This window comes from Rhinichthys klamathensis, unplaced genomic scaffold, assembly GCF_029890125.1.
Source record: "Rhinichthys klamathensis goyatoka isolate OS25496 unplaced genomic scaffold, OSU_Roscu_1.1 h1tg000001l_1, whole genome shotgun sequence".
In the NCBI taxonomy this organism is placed as follows: domain Eukaryota; kingdom Metazoa; phylum Chordata; class Actinopteri; order Cypriniformes; family Leuciscidae; genus Rhinichthys; species Rhinichthys klamathensis.
The window spans coordinates 3106149-3125337 of record NW_026606555.1 but is presented as its reverse complement, the minus strand read 5'-3'; the positions used below and the strand labels follow the sequence as shown (position 1 = coordinate 3125337).

The 19189-nt window shown below is 39.7% G+C and overlaps 2 protein-coding genes and 1 non-coding gene across 3 annotated transcripts; all 3 read right to left on the bottom strand.

Annotated features, from left to right (window-relative positions):
- Window positions 1–287: 287 nt before the first annotated feature.
- trnas-uga (transfer RNA serine (anticodon UGA)) lies at window positions 288–369 on the bottom strand. Its single transcript has one exon. It is a non-coding gene; the product is annotated as a tRNA-Ser (tRNA).
- A 4801-nt stretch (window positions 370–5170) lies between these two features.
- On the bottom strand, window positions 5171–12718 carry LOC130088380 (uncharacterized). Its single transcript, XM_056255135.1, has 5 exons — window positions 12443–12718; window positions 12166–12270; window positions 6848–7110; window positions 6319–6576; window positions 5171–6152 (listed from the first exon to the last, which is right to left on the bottom strand). The coding sequence occupies exons 1-5, from the start codon at window positions 12716–12718 to the stop codon at window positions 5171–5173; spliced, it is 1884 nt and encodes a 627-aa protein (XP_056111110.1).
- A 100-nt stretch (window positions 12719–12818) lies between these two features.
- Window positions 12819–16617, bottom strand: LOC130088287 (uncharacterized). Its single transcript, XM_056255040.1, has 3 exons — window positions 14587–16617; window positions 13654–14238; window positions 12819–13066 (listed from the first exon to the last, which is right to left on the bottom strand). The coding sequence occupies exons 1-3, from the start codon at window positions 14753–14755 to the stop codon at window positions 12819–12821; spliced, it is 1002 nt and encodes a 333-aa protein (XP_056111015.1). The 5' UTR covers window positions 14756–16617.
- Between the last annotated feature and the right edge of the window lie 2572 nt (window positions 16618–19189).

Sequence of the window (19189 nt, the reverse complement as noted above, 5' to 3'; positions counted from 1 at the left end):
AATATGCAAGATTCTCCACCAAATAGAATGCGGCAACTCTTGAGCTGCACACTGTGAAGGCCTTGAAGTTATCGGGGATGCCAAAGCCATTGCTCCGATTGCCTGAATAGAATGGGCAAAATCACAGATGATCTGGGCCTTTTGAAACGGTGCTCACTTCAAGCTTGAAAAGAGATGTGAGTTGCCCATTTTAAGTGCTGCATATGAAGTAAGAGAAAAATCCAGATTGTACACAGCTCCTGGATGTCACAATTCCTGTTGCAAACAGACAAAGTGACGAGGATCCACGTAGTCGGCAGGGTTCGAACCTGCGCAGGGAGACCCCAATGGATTTCAAGTCCATCGCCTTAACCTCTCGGCCAAAACTACTCCTGCCTGTGGGTCACATGCTATTTTTTTTCTGGATGTGAGCAACAGAGGACACTGGGGCCAACCATCAATGCAAAAGCGAGCAGCAGAGGATGCACTCGACTAAAATACTGTGATGGCAAAAAGGAGTTCAACGACGTCTTCACCTACACGAAAAGAGTGTCGTGATCCGGATTTGGACTGGGGATGCTGCGGGCACAACACAAAGTACTAAACACTATACAGAGAAAGCAAACCACTCACTCAGGCCTGCACACGACCGCTTAGAAGTGACTGAACATACATAGTCGACGGCAAGCTTCAGCTCGTTTCTCTAAAGTCCCCCTCCACTGCTTGCTGAGACAGCAACCAAGCATTACAGAAGGCAAAACAACACCAAATGCTGGGAAATAACACATCACCACATCTTTTCTTGAAGAGGAAGCCCACCTCCCTCAAAGGCTGGTAAGAGGACAGCAAGTGATTAGGGGAGGTCTGCGCCGAAAGGAAAAGAAGCGCCGAAAGAAGGGGGAGAAAACGGAAGAATCGTGGGTTCGATTCCCAGGGAAAGCAAGAACTGACAAAAATGTAAAATGTGCTCCTTGAAATACAATGTACGTCGATTTGGATAAAAGCATCTGCCAAATGAATATATGAAAATATAAAAATAATTCAATGACTGAAAAGTCAATATTTAAACCCATTTTAGACCTATTTTACAAAACAAAAAGTGTCAAATTGTATTTTATCACAAAACAATTTGAAAGAATAAAATGTACAACACATATTTTCCACAAATAGTGTATTCCAAAATATCAAATGTAACGTATGTTACGGCCTCACGTCACCAAGGTCAGATAAATCCCATCACATAGAGCCTCTTTCACCTAGATATCATCATATAGAGACTGAGACTCGATATTGCAACAGAAACGTTTAACTCTCTCTTTTCCAGCACTTTAGACGCAGTTGCTCCGTTGCGCTTAAAGAAGATTAAAGAAAATAGTCCAACGCCGTGGTACAGCGAGCACACTCAGGCCCTAAAGAGAGCAGCCAGAAAAATGGAGCGCAACTGGAAGAAAACTAAACTATAGGTATTTCGGATTTCGTGGAAAGAGAGTTTAATTGCTTACAGAGAGGCTTTAAAAGCTGCTAGATCTGCTTATTTTTCAAACCTATTAGAAGAAAATAAACATAATCCTAGGTATTTATTTGAAACAGTGGCTAAACTAACGAAAAAGAAAGCTTCAAGCTCAGAAGTGTCAAAGCAACACGGCAGTGATGACTTTATGAACTTCTTCACTTATAAGATTGATAATATCAGGGACAAAATTATAACTATGCAACCGTCTACCACAGTATCGCATCAGGAAGTGCATTGTAGTCTCCCTGAGGAAAAATTTGATTTATTTGTTGCTATAGGAGAGGAAGAATTCTGCAAACTCGTTAATTCATCTAAATCGACAACTTGTATGTTAGATCCTATACCGACTAAGCTACTGAAAGAGATGTTTCCAGAGGTCATATATCCTCTTCTTAATATCATTAATTCATCTTTGTCTCTAGGATACGTACCAAAAACCTTTAAACTGGCTATGATAAAACCGCTTGTTAAAAAACCACAACTTGATCCTACAGAATTAGTCAATTACAGGCCGATCTCGAATCTGCCTTTTCTGTCAAAGATATTAGAAAAAGCAGTATCTTCACAACTATGTTCCTTTCTAGAAAGAAATGATATCTGCAAGGATTTTCAGTCCGGATTTAGACCGTACCATAGCACTGAGACCGCTCTCATTAGAGTCACAAATGATTTGCTCTTATCATCCGATCGTGGTTGTATCTCTCTATTAGTGTTACTCGATCTTAGTGCTGCATTTGACACCATTGACCACAATATTCTTTTAAATAGACTAGAAAACTATGTTGGCATTAGTGGAATTGCATTAGCATGGTTTAAATCATACTTAACTGACCGTTATCAGTTTGTAGCAGTAAATGAAGAGATGTCTTATCGATCACAAGTTCAGTATGGCGTACCACAAGGCTCAGTACTAGGACCGCTGCTGTTCACTCTGTACATGCTACCATTAGGAGATATCATTAGGAAACATGGAGTTAGCTTTCACTGTTATGCCGATAATACTCAGCTGTATATTTCTTCAAAACCCAACGAAACTTACCAATTCACAAAATTAACGGAATGCATAGCTGATATAAAAAATTGGATGACTAGTAATTTCCTACTACTTAATTCTGAAAAGACAGAGATTCTAATTATTGGACAAAAAACTTCCACACGTAATAATCCAGAATACTGTCTAACACTTAATGGCTGCTCTGTCAAGTCTTCGTCGTCGGTTAGGAACCTGGGTGTGCTATTTGATACCAACCTTTCTTTTGAAAGCCACGTGTCTAGTATCTGTAAAACTGCATTTTTCCATCTTAAAAATATATCTAAATTACGCCATATGCTCTCATTGGGAAATGCGGAACAATTAGTCCATGCGTTCATGACCTCAAGGCTAGATTATTGTAATGCTCTACTGGGTGGTTGCCCTGCACGCTTAATAAACAAACTACAGCTAGTTCAAAACGCTGCAGCTCGAGTTCTTACCAGAACCAGGAAATATGACCATATTAGCCCGGTTCTGTCAACACTGCATTGGCTCCCTATTAAACATCGTATAAATTTTAAAATATTGTTGATTACCTACAAAGCACTAAATGGTTTAGCTCCGCAGTACTTGAATGAGCTCTTAACGCATTATAGTCCTTCACGTCTATTGCGATCTCAAAATTCCGGCCAGTTAATAATACCTAGAATATCTAAATCGACTGCTGGCGGTAGATCCTTTTCCTATTTAGCACCAAAACTTTGGAACAGTCTTCCTACCATTGTCCGGGAAGCAGACACACTCTGTCAGTTCAAAGCTAGACTAAAAACACATCTCTTTGACCTAGCATACACATAATACATTATAGACTTCTATAAATTCAATGTTAGGCTGCATAGATTAGGTCAGCCGGAACTGGGAACACTTCCCTTAAATCTTGATGTACTCGCTACATCATAAGAAGAATGGCATCTACGCTAATATTAGTGTCTTTGTTTATCCCGAGGTTTTCCTGCAGCCTGCCGGATCCAGGCCGTGTCCAGATCTGATGAGGGAGCTTTGCCTGGACCCGATGACAATGCAGTGCTGAAGTATCCACTATCCTCTCCCTATGGAGGATCCCTTTCCCACTCTACAGATAAAGCGCTGTGAATTCCGGCTCGCGTACCCCGAAGTGATAAAATAAAACAAAATTCTGTATCAAAATTTATAGGCAAGAAAAGTAGTTTGTTTAGGCTGGGTTGTATGAATTACAAACCTGCGCACATATTTTAAAAAGCACATAACTATAGAATTCTGAATGAGCATGTGAACGCCGTCAGCGTTAATCACAGGTTCGCGTTTAAAGTCTGATCATTTCGACGGAGGTGAATCAATCAAAGTTAACTTTAGCTGGAAGTAACGTTATTCAAGAACCGCTATAACGCCAAAACAATCTGTTACCTTAAATTATATGTTTATCTCTGTAAAGCTGCTTTGAAACAATTCATTGTTAAAAGCGCTATATAAATGAAGATGACTTGACTTGACTTATATGTAATAATAAAAATGAAATATAAAAGTCCAAATAGGCCTATATGTAAATACAATTATTTATTATACACTTACTACCACAAATATTCTTAAAGTTCAACATTTACAATAGAAATAAGGAATATATATATACATACACACTTAAATATAATATTATATATATAAATTAAATATAAAAATAAAGTTTAATATATAATGAAATACAATTACTACCACAAATTTGCTTTCATAATCATAATAATATATATATAATAATAATAATAACAACAACTAGAATGTGCATTTCCTGAAAATAATCATAAAACAGCTAAAAGCACAAATAAAAGCTAAAATCTATATAATGAATACAAACTTAAATAGCTACATGTAATACAAGTAATAATACACACCTACTACTATTACAAATAGTTTGATATATTATGAATAGTAATAAAAAAAAAATAGTATTATTTAAAAGTATTATAAAACAATTATACCTTGCTTCGGATGAGACGTTAAACCGAGGCCCTGACTCTCTGTGGTCATTAAAAATCCCATGGCACTTCTCGTAAAGAGTAGGGGTATTACCCCGGTGTCCTGGCCACATTCCACCCATTGGCCCCTGCCAATCATGGCCTCCTAATAATCCCCATCCACTGAATTGGCTCTATCACTCTCTCTCCTCTCCAACTATAGCTGGTGTGTGGTGAGCGCACTGGCGCCGTTGTACTGTGGCTGCCGTCGCATCATCCAAGTGGATGCTGCACACTGGTGCTGGTTGAGGAGAGACCCCCTGATATGATTGTAAAGCGCTTTGGGTGTACAGTAGTACATTTGAAAGCGCTATATAAATGCCTCATTCATTCATTCATTCATTCAATTACAGAATAGTAAGTTAGTAAGTTATAATAATAATAATAATAATAATAACAAAACTCAGTAGCCTTTTATATATATATATATATATATATATATATACACACACACACACAATTAAATGGCTAGATATAATAATAATAATATACTTCTACAAATACAGCTTAATAAAATGTAGAAAAAAATTGTTATATATAATACATTCACACACACACTTATTTTTTAGAGGTTTCCTTCAAATTTACTCAATGTACTTAATGCACTAACATAAAAATTAAAGAGCTGATTTAACCGTGTACTCAATCACAACAAAAAGCCTAAAGAGAATCTTTCCACTCTGCAATGGTCTGTCCAGATGCTGGACAGTACCACTTTCCTTTAACCTGGGAATGGCCAGTTTGTTTACTTTTTGATTGGCCACATGTTTTACACACATAATGGTAATGTTCCTTCGTCTGACGCTTCTTTGGTGGCTCCCCTCTTGCCAAACGCTTCTCGTCTTCAAGTGCTGCCTTTTGCTGTCTCCACTGTCGGTGTCGATTGAAAATGACTAAAGACTGATCTGATGGTGTACTGCTGAGAGGTGATTGTGAGGAAAAGGCAGGAGAAGTGGCAGGTGGCGGATGACCCTGCTGATACCAGCCAGGAGGTTGGGCTGGTGGCGGATGACCCTGCTGGTAAGTGGGCCAAACAGGAGGTTGGGCTGGTGGCGGATGACCCTGCTGGTAAGTGGGCCAAACAGGAGGTTGGGCTGGTGGCGGATGACCCTGCTGGTAAGTGGGCCAAACAGGAGGTTGGGCTGGTGGCGGATGACCCTGCTGGTAAGTGGGCCAAACAGGAGGTTGGGCTGGTGAGGTATGGCCCAGCTGGTAAGAGGAACAGGCAGGCAATGGGGCTGGGGAAGTGTGTTCCTGCTGGTGGGAGGACCAGGCAGGAGGTTGGACTGGTGGCAGATGACCCTGCTGGTAAGAAGGCCAGGCAGGCGATGGGGCTGGGGAAGTGTGTTCCTGCTGATCTGAGGACAACAAGGCAGAAGAGGCAGGCCATACATACGGCCCAAGAGGATAGTGCTGTGCCAGTGCCGATCCACTTCTGAAGCTGTGGCGCGGGCGTATCACTGCCTCACCTTCATGATTTTCTGGCTCCTGAAACTGTATTTTTGCATGTCCATGTTCCACGGGTGCAGAAGGAAGTGCTCTTGCTTGTGGCAGAGGATCCTTAGCCACAGAGACCTTCTGGGGTAGCTGTACGCCTTGCAGCAATGAGTCCCGGTCAGTTCTTTTCTGCCTGTCATGCAACCTGGAAAAAGTACAAAACAAAATGTTTACCATTTCATAGAAGCACAATTGCAAAGGTTGTAGCTTAATCAAATCATACCTGGTTAAATTAAAAATAATGCAATATATTTACACTTCTCAAATGCAGATGTTAAAGTGAATGTAGGAAGCCAAAAAAGATATCTCACCAAGAAGACACTGTGGTGTTGTTGATAGTAACTAGCACCAAGTTGGTCTGCTCTTGTATCACCCGGCTGTCTTCAAGAAGTTGCTTAATGTGATGGTAAGCTTGTACAATAGACTGTGGAATGGGCAGGGTTTTACCCTTGCAGTCTCTTGGCCTATTTCTAGCTTGGGCAAACTCCTTCAAAAGCCTGAGGGAAACACATTCTGAAGTCCTGTTGAAATCAGGTCTCTGGGCACCCTGGCCATGGGTCATGAATAGTCTGAATGAAAAAGACAATATTTGTATATAATAAATATCTATATCTATCTAGATATATATAATCAATATAATACAACAGGTGGTTTTGGTTCGCTACTATGATTGGAGAGGCGTTTTATGAGACATAGTATAATTCCACTTCACGATTTGACTATTTATAGCAGTCCACCTGTCTGAATTATTGCTTGTGTAATACAGCTTAAGTGTTATAATTTGATAATTATGATAAATATGAATTACATAATATGTGCATCAACTATTGGTCAGTTCACCTTTCAGCTGCTTGTTGACCAGGTGCAGAGCCACTGCGTTTCCTGGAAGCTCTCCATGGCCCTGGCAAGGTCTTCTTCTTGCTTTTCAGAGAATATTTGGAGGGAGACTTGTCCATTTCATGCAATCTAGAATACAGCCGCACAATCTCAGCTGTTTCTGTGGCTGACAAAGCAGCTATTGTGCGGTTGAGGTTCACGAGGTACTCCGCCAGGTTATCAACCGCCTCCCAGCCAGGAAAACCTCTTGAATCACATCGGCTTTCCTGAAAAATGAAAAACAGCTGTTGAAGAAATAACTTACTTTGTACTTAATAGTCCTCTTAGGGGGATTTATTTTGGGTGCAGTGTTGCTGCATTTAACAAATGTCATCCTACTTTAAACAGAGTATGTAGACAGGTGACACAGTCACATAAGTCATTATTGCAAGAAAGATAAACTGTGTTTGGGCTTAGAGGAATATATCCAAATTAAGAACACTGGTGTCAAAGGGTGAGTTGGAGATGATCATTCATGCTTTTATTTCCTCTCGTTTAGATTACTGTAACAGTCTTTTTACTTGTTTGAGCAAGAAGGAGCTTCACCGTCTCCAGGCTGATCAGAACTCTGCTGCAAGGCTTTTAACCCACATTAACAAACATCACACCTGTTTTAGCATCACTTCACTTGTTACCAGCCCAGTATAGAATTCAATTTAAAATCCTGGTCCTTTCTTTAAAAGCCCTGCACGGTCAAGTTCCTCCCTACATCTCTGAGTTAATACAACTTCATACTCCGACCCGTAGTTTGAGGTCATCAGGTCAGAGGCTGTTAGTGGTTCCCTACACTCATTTTAAATCCAGTGGGGATCGTTCAATCCAAGCAGTGGCAACTAGGCTGTGGAATGCTTTGCCTCCCTGTGTGAATTCTGTTGATTCTTTTAAAAAGCAACTGAAGACGCTGCTATTCAAAAAGGCTTTTAGTTAGAAGTGGGTTTTTTTTATGGTTTTTGTTTCAATGTTTTCCATTAGTTTTTAAATTTTCTTATGCTTTGTATTGTACTTGTATTGTGTTACATTTTACTGTGAAGCACTTTGTGATTTTTTATCTGTGAAAGGTGCTATACAAATAAACTTTTCTTAGGTTCCAAATGGTTAGGCTACTGGTAATTTTGGAGTTCCATCTGGTTTACAGAATGACATTAGCAATGCATAACCCTGTGTCTATAGTGTACAGTTGGGTAAGTTACTTCTAAAATGTAATGCATTATATATTACTAGTTACTGTCATTGAAGATTACATCTGATTTTAACGGGTATAATATTACCGTTTTTTTTAATGCGTTATATTACTGTGTTACAGCAAAAATAAATATGTTACTGTAATTGCGTTACAATTTACCATGTAACTATACACTGATAGGGCTTGATTTACTAAAGGTTTGCGTGAGTAAAAACGTGTGCAAACTTGATATCACCAGCAAATTAACACATAAGCTGATCTACTAACGGTGTGCAAGCAGAACGACGTCTTTAAAAAGTGCAAAATAGCACCTGTTGTTCATTTAGTACTTTTGCCTTAATGAAAATGCAATTTGGGGCGTTTCAGTTTTATTGTGCAAAGCAAATACATTTATTTACTACACGCAATGTGATCTAACAAACCTAACCGTAATTTAGTGAGAGTGCAACAGCATCTGTGTTTAATACGTTTGAAAGGAAGGTGCAAACCGCCAAGTGTTGCGCAGAGATGGCTGCCGCTATAGTTGACAGAAGGAGACAGAGCCGTAATGAAAGAAGACGTAGAGAAATTAACAATATTTTATAATATTATTCTATATCCAATACATAGAAATATAATTAGTTTATTTTATTTATTCGATGAACTTTATGAATGGAATTGTTTTTTTAGTTTTTTTCTTTAGCTTTGGTAATACTGTTGTATTAACATTCATGCCAATAAAGCAAATTTCGTTTCGACCTGACTCCTTTTCTCTGTCAGATGGAAGTCTGCTGCAGTGCATGGATCACGCGTAAAATTCATCCAGCCAGAGGGAACGATTACCAACAGTTTACAGCACGCCGGTCGTACACAGCAAAATCCCCAGTGTTAAATTAACACTCTGAGTGTGGACTCATATAAACACTGAAGCAGTGTTAAAGTTAACACTGAAGCAGTGTTAAAGTTAATGAGATAATTAAGTGAATAATTGAGTGATGATTGAGCATCATTGAAGACACCTGATGATAACAAGCAGAATCACTGTAGGAGAAAACCGTAATTTTAAGTCACCATTATGGTGATTAGTATTTGCTTTAGTTGGGCTCTTGACCCTTTAATCATTAACTTCAGATTTTGTTTGGCTGCTGTATGTGAGTTATAATAGCCAGATGAACATATAGAAAAGGTGATCTGATGGTGTTGGTTGTGTTTCAACATAATCATTATTTCACAATCATTTGACCTGAATCACTGAACTCATGTATAGGCCAATTTCTGAGTTAGGTTTACTTTATTAATTATAGCAGCACTGTCCATGTATGGCATCATATTTTTAGCCTTTTCAATGAAACCAAATGATCAAAAAAAAAAAAAACGTCAAAAATTATTTATTTTGGTACACACAGACATCAAGAATTAGCATATGAATCTCAGCAATGGTGACAAACAGATCACTTCTAAACATAAGCTCATTATTTATTCATGCAGCAATGCATGATTGGAGCCATGAATGAGTTTTTATTGGTGGCACCCAGAATGCACAACAACATGCTTTAATAATTGTCACCATTGTTGAGATTCACAGGCTGATTCTTGATGTCTTTGTGTCTAAAAACTGTATCAAATAAATGATTAAAAAAAAAAAAAAAAATTATATGAGACGTGTATAAAATAAAATTCTGTGGATTACTTTGTAAAAGTTTAAAACACTATGCTGTGCAAGAATAGTGCTGCTATAATTGATAAAGTAAACCCAATTTGGGCTCTATATGAGTTCAGTAATTCAGGTCAAATGATTGTGAAATAATGATTATGTTAAAACACAACCAACACCATCAGATCACCTTTTCTAAATGTTCATCTGGCTGTTATAACTCACGTACAGCAGCCAAACAAAATTTAAAGTTAATGATTAAAGGGTCAAGAGCCCAACTAAAACACACACTGATCACCACAATGGTGATAACGGTTTTCTCCTTCAGTGATTCTGCTTGTTATCATCAGGTGTCTTCAATGATGCTCAATCATCCCTCACTTATTCACTTAATTATCTCATTAACTTTAACACTGCTCAAGTGTTAACTTTAACACTGCTTCAGTGTTTATATGAGTCCACACTCAGAGTGTTAATTTAACACTGGGGATTTTGCTGTGTAATAGCGACACAACCCATTGTAGGTATCGGAGAGGGAATAGGACATTGGAGTGTACAGGGCCAGGAGATCGCGGAGCAACCGGACACGGATCATCTGGCTAGATGAAGCACGATCTGCTGGCATTTTCTTGAGTCTGGGACATTGCAGAACACTGTATCTGTTTCTGCTGGGGTTCCCCAAAGCGGCTTTTAGGTGTGCCTTCCCAAGTACTTACACAGCAAAATCCCCAGTGTTAAATTAACACTCTGAGTGTGGACTCATATAAACACTGAAGCAGTGTTAAAGTTAACACTGAAGCAGTGTTAAAGTTAATGAGATAATTAAGTGAATAAGTGAGGGATGATTGAGCATCATTGAAGACACCTGATGATAACAACCAGAATCACTGAAGGAGAAAACCGTTATCACCATTGTGGTGATCAGTGTGTGTTTTAGTTGGGCTCTTGACCCTTTAATCATTAACTTTAAATTTTGTTTGGCTGCTGTACGTGAGTTATAACAGCCAGATGAACATATAGAAAAGGTGATCTGATGGTGTTGGTTGTGTTTTAACATAATCATTATTTCACAATCATTTGACCTGAATTACTGAACTCATATAGAGCCCAAATTGGGTTTACTTTATCAATTATTGCAGCACTATTCTTGCACAGCATAGTGTTTTAAACTTTTACAAAGTAATCCACAGAATTTTATTTTATACACGTCTCATATAATTTTTTTTTTTTTTAAATAATTTATTTGATATAGTTTTTAGACACAAAGACATCAAGAATCAGCCTGCGAATCTCAACAATGGTGACAATTATTAAAGCATGTTGTTGTGCATTCTGGGTGCCACCAATAAAAACTCATTCATGGCTCCAATCATGCATTGCTGCATGAATAAATAATGAGCTTTTGTTCAGAAGTGATCTGTTTGTCACCATTGCTGAGATTCATATGCTAATTCTTGATGTCTGTGTGTACCAACATAAATAATTTTTGACGTTTTTTTTTTTTGATCATTTGGTTTCATTGAAAAGGCTAAAAATATGATGCCATACATGGACAGTGCTGCTATAATTAATAAAGTAAACCTAACTCAGAAATTGGCCTATACATGAGTTCAGTGATTCAGGTCAAATGATTGTGAAATAATGATTATGTTGAAACACAACCAACACCATCAGATCACCTTTTCTATATGTTCATCTGGCTGTTATAACTCACATACAGCAGCCAAACAAAATCTGAAGTGAATGATTAAAGGGTCAAGAGCCCAACTAAAGCAAATACTAATCACCATAATGGTGACTTAAAATTACGGTTTTCTCCTACAGTGATTCTGCTTGTTATCATCAGGTGTCTTCAATGATGCTCAATCATCACTCAATTATTCACTTAATTATCTCATTAACTTTAACACTGCTTCAGTGTTAACTTTAACACTGCTTCAGTGTTTATATGAGTCCACACTCAGAGTGTTAATTTAACACTGGGGATTTTGCTGTGTAGTGCAATCTTAGGCAGGACAATTACCGCATACTCGGGATGCACTGAGTGGAACAAACAAAGGTTTTTACGCAGTGGCTGCTTTCCCTCCCAACTCTCCATGGCACAAACCATTAAAATACGCAAAACCCTCATTTAAATACTGCCACCTCAATTGTGTTTGCTTCTGTTGTCATCTACACAATAATTGTTAGTAAATCACTCATAACAGGCATGAAAACTGCACATGCAATATTTTAGAATGCACTCGGAAATTAGTATTGTTTATTCGGGATGTGAGTAAATTGGACCCATAGTGTATAGTTACATGGTAAATTTGAATAGGCTACATTTGAGCATAAAATATTTGAGAAGATTGACAGCCCTAGTACATACATTCAAGTGCTATTCAGTGAAAAGCAGGACATAACACCGGGTTCGCAAGCGTAACAGAGCCACAGAATAATACAGAAAGACATTAGTCTCATTACCTGGACTGATGTGCTGGGTCTACTAGAGGAATTGTCCTCAGCAGGTAAACTACTGGCTGGACTGACAGGACTGCAAGAGACACCGCTTACATCAAAACCGGTGTCCTGGGGATTTGTGTGACAGAGAGAGAGAGAGAAACAAATATCCTTTTGATTATTAAATTGCCTTTGCACAAAATGTATTGCTGTATATGCACAAATCATTCATAGTATATACAAATGAATAACTTTTCCTGTATAATTTCAATGACAGATGATCAGGAAATGGTCAGATTACCTGAGATGATGTGTTGGGTGAGTCGTCAGGTGGTAAAGGATTCTGAGGCGGTGCAATATCCAGCTGGTCATCACACTGGGTGGCTTCAGGTGGTCTCTGAATGAGGATGTCAGCTGCATCACTTATTGAGAGATCAAGACACTGCTCCTCCTGAACTTCTACCTGCAGGTCTGGAAGAATGATGCCAAGTTCACTGTGCTGTTGTGGATTCAGCAGATCACCTTTGTCAGACTGAGCCAGCAAATACTCCACAGCAATACGCTCACAAAGAATCATGAGGAAACAGACATAGTTTAATTCAGAATTGACAGATTGCCACTGTAATGGGTGAGTGAAGACAGGTAAAGGTTTATTTGTTGACTTTATAAAAGTGTAGTCACAAGGAAAATGCTCTCTCCTGGAGGATCTTACCGGTGGTTTTCCCAGGTAGAATAAATTCTCGAATGAGTGCACGGCCAAGGACACTGTTGCTGAGGGCATTGACGTTGGACATCAAGCGGACATCATAGATTCTTGTGTGTGACGTTTCACTCACATCCACAGCTTCATGGGCTCGGTTCATGTTCCACCTGGATCCACCCTCAAGCATGTACATCTGCGTGTGCATGGCATTACTTCTCCATCCTTGGGAAAAAAAAAAAAACACAAATGATAATTGAAATATTAGTTTTGTATCTCCTCTTAGACACTTGAGACATACCAGAAAATTATAACTTAGATTGATAAGATATTTTCTGTTGCTTTGTGGGGATTGACCTGCCTGCTTTGTCCGTGTACTTTATTGCCTCTCACAGGACAACAGAAAGGCTGAACATTTAAACAATATACACATTTAAAGCCATCTACAAACAAACACCCACCCAAGATAGAACTAAAAGAATGTCTAAACATTGACATTGTTAAACAAATTATAGTACAGTGCCTTTTTATGTTTGTTCAGAGTAATGATCGCAGAGGATCAAAATATTATTTTCCATAGACGTTGCTCCAAACCAGTGGGACTTTGCAACGTTGACCTGATGGCAGTGACTGAAGGGGGTGATGGGGGCTTAATCAAAGAGGCTATCCTGATTACTGCCCGGGTGTACAGTTCAGATAGGGGGGCTTTGAGATGCTGAGCGGATTAGTTATGCGGGAGAGTTTTGTTTTGTGCTTGATGTTGAGGGCGTTTAAAAAAAAAAAATTTCTATCACTATAGAATTTCTACTTACCCGGGATAAAGGTGCACTGGTGGCGATGAAAGCTTTCCACAGAGGACGACCCTCTGCCACATCTGAATACATCCAGGACCTTGTCTCCCTTTTGTAACCCAGAGCCAAGTTTGGTGTATAGTTCAACACCAGGTGGATCCTGGATGCATGGCAAGTGCTTCTGTTGCGCCTCCCACACATGTTTCATGCTCTCAGGGTTTATCAGGCATAATCCTGATGTGTCAGTCAGAGCCCACATGGAGTTCAGCAATCCTTCAATCAGGCTGTGTGTCTCCTCAACCCCACGAGTTCTCCTTTTGCAGTGCTTGGCAAGTTCACTGGAGCTGATGTTGGCCAGAACTTGCGCTTCTGTGGGAGCATGACCACCATGCTTTCTCTTAAGCTGTGACCTCTTCGCATCCTTGAGACGAGAGATGTCATCCTGGTCCCACTCAAAGATACAGCTTGACAACTTGGAGCAGAAGGTGCCATACAGAGGATGGTGTTCTGTTGTGAGACCAGCAGTGAATCGCCTCATGAAGTGAAAAATATCCAGTCTCACAATGGTCTTCCATGGTTTAAACCAAACAAGAACTGGGGGTGCACCTGTACACATGAGCAATGATGTGACAATCATGAAAGGATGCAACATATCATATAGAATGACGTACCTCATTACAAAAACTTGAATCCTTGTTTAATTTAGGAATACACTTAAAACTACATCAAGTTAAGCATGTTGGTAAAAGTTTACTTTTGTGCCTGTAATAAATATTACATTACAACGCAAACATTATGACGGTAGTTTTAATGATCACAATCCAGCAGGGTTGTAAAATGAAACGAGTATTGTAACTCCCTTCTGCTACATAGTAGAGAATATACAGTATACAAAAAACAATCATAGAAAGGTAAAACAGAAGCAAACTATACACTGTATAATATATACTGTACCTGTCTCGCTGCAGCAATCCCGGTCAACATAAATTACTTCTGGCTCTGGCTCCCCGGCGCCCTGGTAGCGCTTGACAATGCCTTGGCACAAGTCCTCAAGACCAGCTCCCTCACCTGTGGTTAGCACACAGTTCAGAACCAGGCCACATTCGTTGCTGATGTTTGTCATCCACGTAGCTGTGTCCGCAATGTCACCAGCAAGTTTCTTTGTGATCTATAAAAATAAATCAGTATTACAACATAAACAAATAATAAATAAAACAGATTACTCAAAACACAATAAATATAGCCAACAAAACACCCACATTTCTGCGCCTGGGGATCAATTAAGTGTTCCCTTATCAATTTTAATCAATGACCACTGATGAAAACAAAGACCTGCCTGTACCTTTTTTGTGGAGTCAAGCTTTAAGATCCTGCCATATGTTGAGGTGATGACACCCTTCATCTCATCCAGGTGAGCAAGGATCTCATTGGCATGCACTGTTTCAAACCACTGTGCCAGAGGTAGGGGGCAAAAAGGTGGTGGTGGCTCATAGACTGCTTCCTCACACTGGTACATGCAGCTTCTCCTTTTGTGAAGCTCACAGTCAGACAAGTAGTCAATTGTCCGCCTTGCCCATTCCTCACTGTGAACTTCCTCCAGTGCTTTCTGTAGGTAACTGGAGCTGTTCCCTGCAGTTCGGGGTTTCAACATTGTAACACACCTCCTGTCCAGAGCCAGCTGTGTTGTGAGAACAGCAGGGAATTGGTTTCTGTGAGCAGGATCTAGCTGTCCCAACATCTCAGTACTCCACGGACAGACGGGGATCATGCACTTACTGCATTGTGGATAGTCCCCTCCAATCAAGTAGTACCTGGTGTCAACGTCAATCACTTCCCTTGCCTTAGTGTAAATCCCAGAGTGGTGCATCTTGCGGTTACACTGATGACACTTAAGCGGAATACCCCACATCCTCATTGGTGCCCACAGGAACATCCTCTGCCTGAAGTAGGTCATTGGATCAGGTGGTGCAGTTGTCACCTTTGGTGGACTGGGAGGATAGAACCAGTTTTGTGAAAGCTGTTGCTTCAGCTGTCCTGTGGGTTCATAAAGGGACTGGGCAATCCACTCCCTGTCAGCTGGCTTAATGACCCGCATGAACTGCTTAGGCAAAAAACTTGGCCAATTCACCACCAATGGCCTCAGGGGGATAATATATGGCGATGTAGCACGAGTAGGAGGTGGTGGTTGTGGTTGTGGAGGAGGTTGTCTCGGTTGTGGAGGAGGTTGTCTCGGTTGTGGAGGAGGTTGTCTCGGTTGTGGAGGAGGTTGTCTCGGTTGTGGAGGAGGTTGTTGTAGTGGTGGGGGTTGTTGTGGTGGGGGTTGTTGTGGTGCATACCCGCTGGTGACTGAAAGATCATGACCTTCTGAAATATGTTCGAGAAGCCCAAGTGCACTACTGACCTTCTTCCCACACTGCTCACAACATTCCTCTGCATGGAAGTCAGATAAATGCTCTGAAAATGGTTCAGCATTAATGTTCTCGCTACAAAGACAGCACTTAATCTGACAGCTTGAACTGCTGTGTGCCACGGGGCCTGCATGCTGAGTCCCTGTACTGGAGCTGCTGTGTGCCACGGGGCCTGCCTGCTGCATCCCTGTACTGGAGTTGCTGTGTGCCACTGGGCCTGCCTGCTGCATCCCTGTACTGGAGTTGCTGTGTGCCACGGGGCCTGCCTGCTGCATCCCTGCACTGGAGCTGCTGTGTGCCACGGGGCCTGCCTGCTGCATCCCTGCATTGGAGCTGCTGTGTGCCACGGGACCTAACTGCTGCATCCCTGCACTGGAGCTGCTGTGTGCCACGGGACCTAACTGCTGCATCCCTGCACTGGTGCCACTCTGTGCCTCACCTGTCTGGTCGCCTGACTGTGAAAAAGGAGTTAGCTTTTCTTTCCTTAGTCTAAAAATAGGTTTAAAACATTATTGTTAATAATTTAAATTCAACCCAAACACAAGTAATGGGACATTTAATGTATTTTCTTGTGTAGATGTTTTTTATTTGCCTATAAAGCTCAAAGCTAACACAATGGCTTATGGCAACTGCCACAGATTTCAACATTAAGTATACTCATTACTTACCTTATGATATCCACAACTGCAGGGGATTCTTCTCCCGAAGATGTCATAATACCGGACTTGTAGGTTAAACGGCGGAGTCAACGGACAGGCATCAATCCGCTGTATGACAGCCTTCCATTTCCTGGCCCCTGGCCGCTTACCTGTGGTAAACTTGTATTTCCCCAGCGCATACTGGTACATGATACCTGTCCAGTATCCGTCGGGTTTGCCTGTCTTTGTCATATCTACAAATATCAGTGTACATGTCAGGGAAAACACTGAGATATTGATGATTGGGAATAGGGAAGTGTTGGTTGCATGTTGTTTTTCTATTCATAAACAAGCATTTCTTGGCTCTTTAGAGACATTATCTAGATTTTTTTTGCGTACTATTCATTCAGTTTCAATGAGTATTATATCATCAAATCATAATATTTTTTAATTAAGTTTTTATTTATGAATAATCTTCATAGGGTGATGATTTGGTAATAAAAACATAATTTTTATTTATTAAAAAAGAAAAGTTTATCCATGACGTTTAAATGGTTGTCCACCATTTGTAACGTGAGATAACGTTACATCGAGTAACAGCAACAACAACAACTAAAGTTATTGCAAAAAAATAACAGAGAGTTTGACACGTAGTTAACAGACACTTTTTTGTTGTGTTGTTAATTATAAGAGTCTCTTTCTGGGATGCTAGCAGTGATGCACAGATGGTTGACAGCATAACTTAACATTATCACTCTCCGTTTGTTATGTTCAATATAAAGAACAGCTTGTAAATTAATAGTTTAAGAATTCAAATTTGCTTGTAACGTTACATACCGATTTTCTTCTGTTGTCACTAAGTTAACTTGACTGTCGACCGGACATTTTTTTCTCTGCTTTCCTCTTCTTTCTGACTTTACGCGTTGATGCGGTCAGAGACGGCACTTAAAGTCACGTGGAGCAAAAGGACCAATGGGGAAAAGGGATGTTTCCCTTTTCCCTATTGGTCCTTTTGCCCCACGTTAGGACTTGGTAGGAAAACTGTTAGGAATTGTTAGGACTTTGTTAGGACCTGTTAGGAACTGGTAGGACTTTGTTAGGAACTGGTAGGACTTTGTTAGGAACTGGTAGGAACTGTTAGGAACCGGCCACGACTACTGAGCAACAGAGGACACTGGGGCCAACCATCAATGCAAAAGCGAGCAGCAGAGGATGCACTCGACTAAAATACTGTGATGGCAAAAAGGAGTTCAACAACGTCTTCACCTACACGAAAAGAGTGTCGTGATCCGGATTTGGACTGGGGATGCTGCGGGCACAACACAAAGTACTAAACACTATACCGAGAAAGCAAACCACTCTCTCAGGCCTGCACACGGCCGCTTAGAAGTGACTGAACATACATAGTCGACAGCAAGCTTCAGCTCGTTTCTCTAAAGTCCCCCACCACTGCTTGCTGAGACAGCAAACAAGCATTACAGAAGGCAAAACAACACCAAATGCTGGGAAATAACACATCGCCACATCTTTTCTTGAAGAGGAAGCCCACCTCCCTCAAAGGCTGGTAAGAGGACAGCAAGTGATTAGGGGAGGTCTGCAACAAACTGACAGACCTTCGCCCGAACAGGGACTTGAACCCTGGACCCTCAGAACCCTGGGGAACAATAGTCTGTTTGAGGAAGGGGAGAAGGAAAAAGAAGGGGAAGAAGAGGAAGAAGGAAAAAGAGAGAAAAGAGAAGGAAAAAAAAGAGAAAAAGGAAAGGAAAAGGAAAAGATAAACCCACCTTTCACACTTCTGTGTGATTTTCTGGTAGATTGGTATTCATATTTGATAGAAAATTGCCTTTTTATATATTTCATGGGCAAATCACTGACGTGAACGACGTCGGTTCGAGTCCCACCTCGGACAAGGTTGAAATCACCCAATATATTTTCTAATCTTTTCTTAATTAATGAACACATATGTATAAATTTAATGTGCTTTTATGCCTTAACACTTATTTTTTAAAAACGTATTTTTTTACATATATGGATAATTGTTAAAATGTATTTATTATATGAATATGTGGTTTCTTGAAATGTATTATTTATTTTATTAGTTCAAATCTTTATTATCTTTTTAAAATTACTCTTTTCTAACTGTATATTATAGTGATATTTCACTGGAATTTCAAATGGTTTCATATGTTTATTTTATTGATGTTTTTCTCATTGTATGGATACATGTTTATATTTATTTATTACCCATATGAATATGGAGTTCCTTGAAATGTACTATACACATTAGATATATAGGCCTATAATAATAATAGTAATTATTATAATAATGTTTTGACTCAGGCTCACAAAATGATTAATGAAAGAGACACTTTTATAAATAAAAAAAAATATATATATATATATATATATATATATATATATAGACACACACGATAAAAATGTCTGATGATAAATTATAATTGCAGTAAACACACAAAGATAGAAATATCTCTAACCAAAAACCCTAACTGA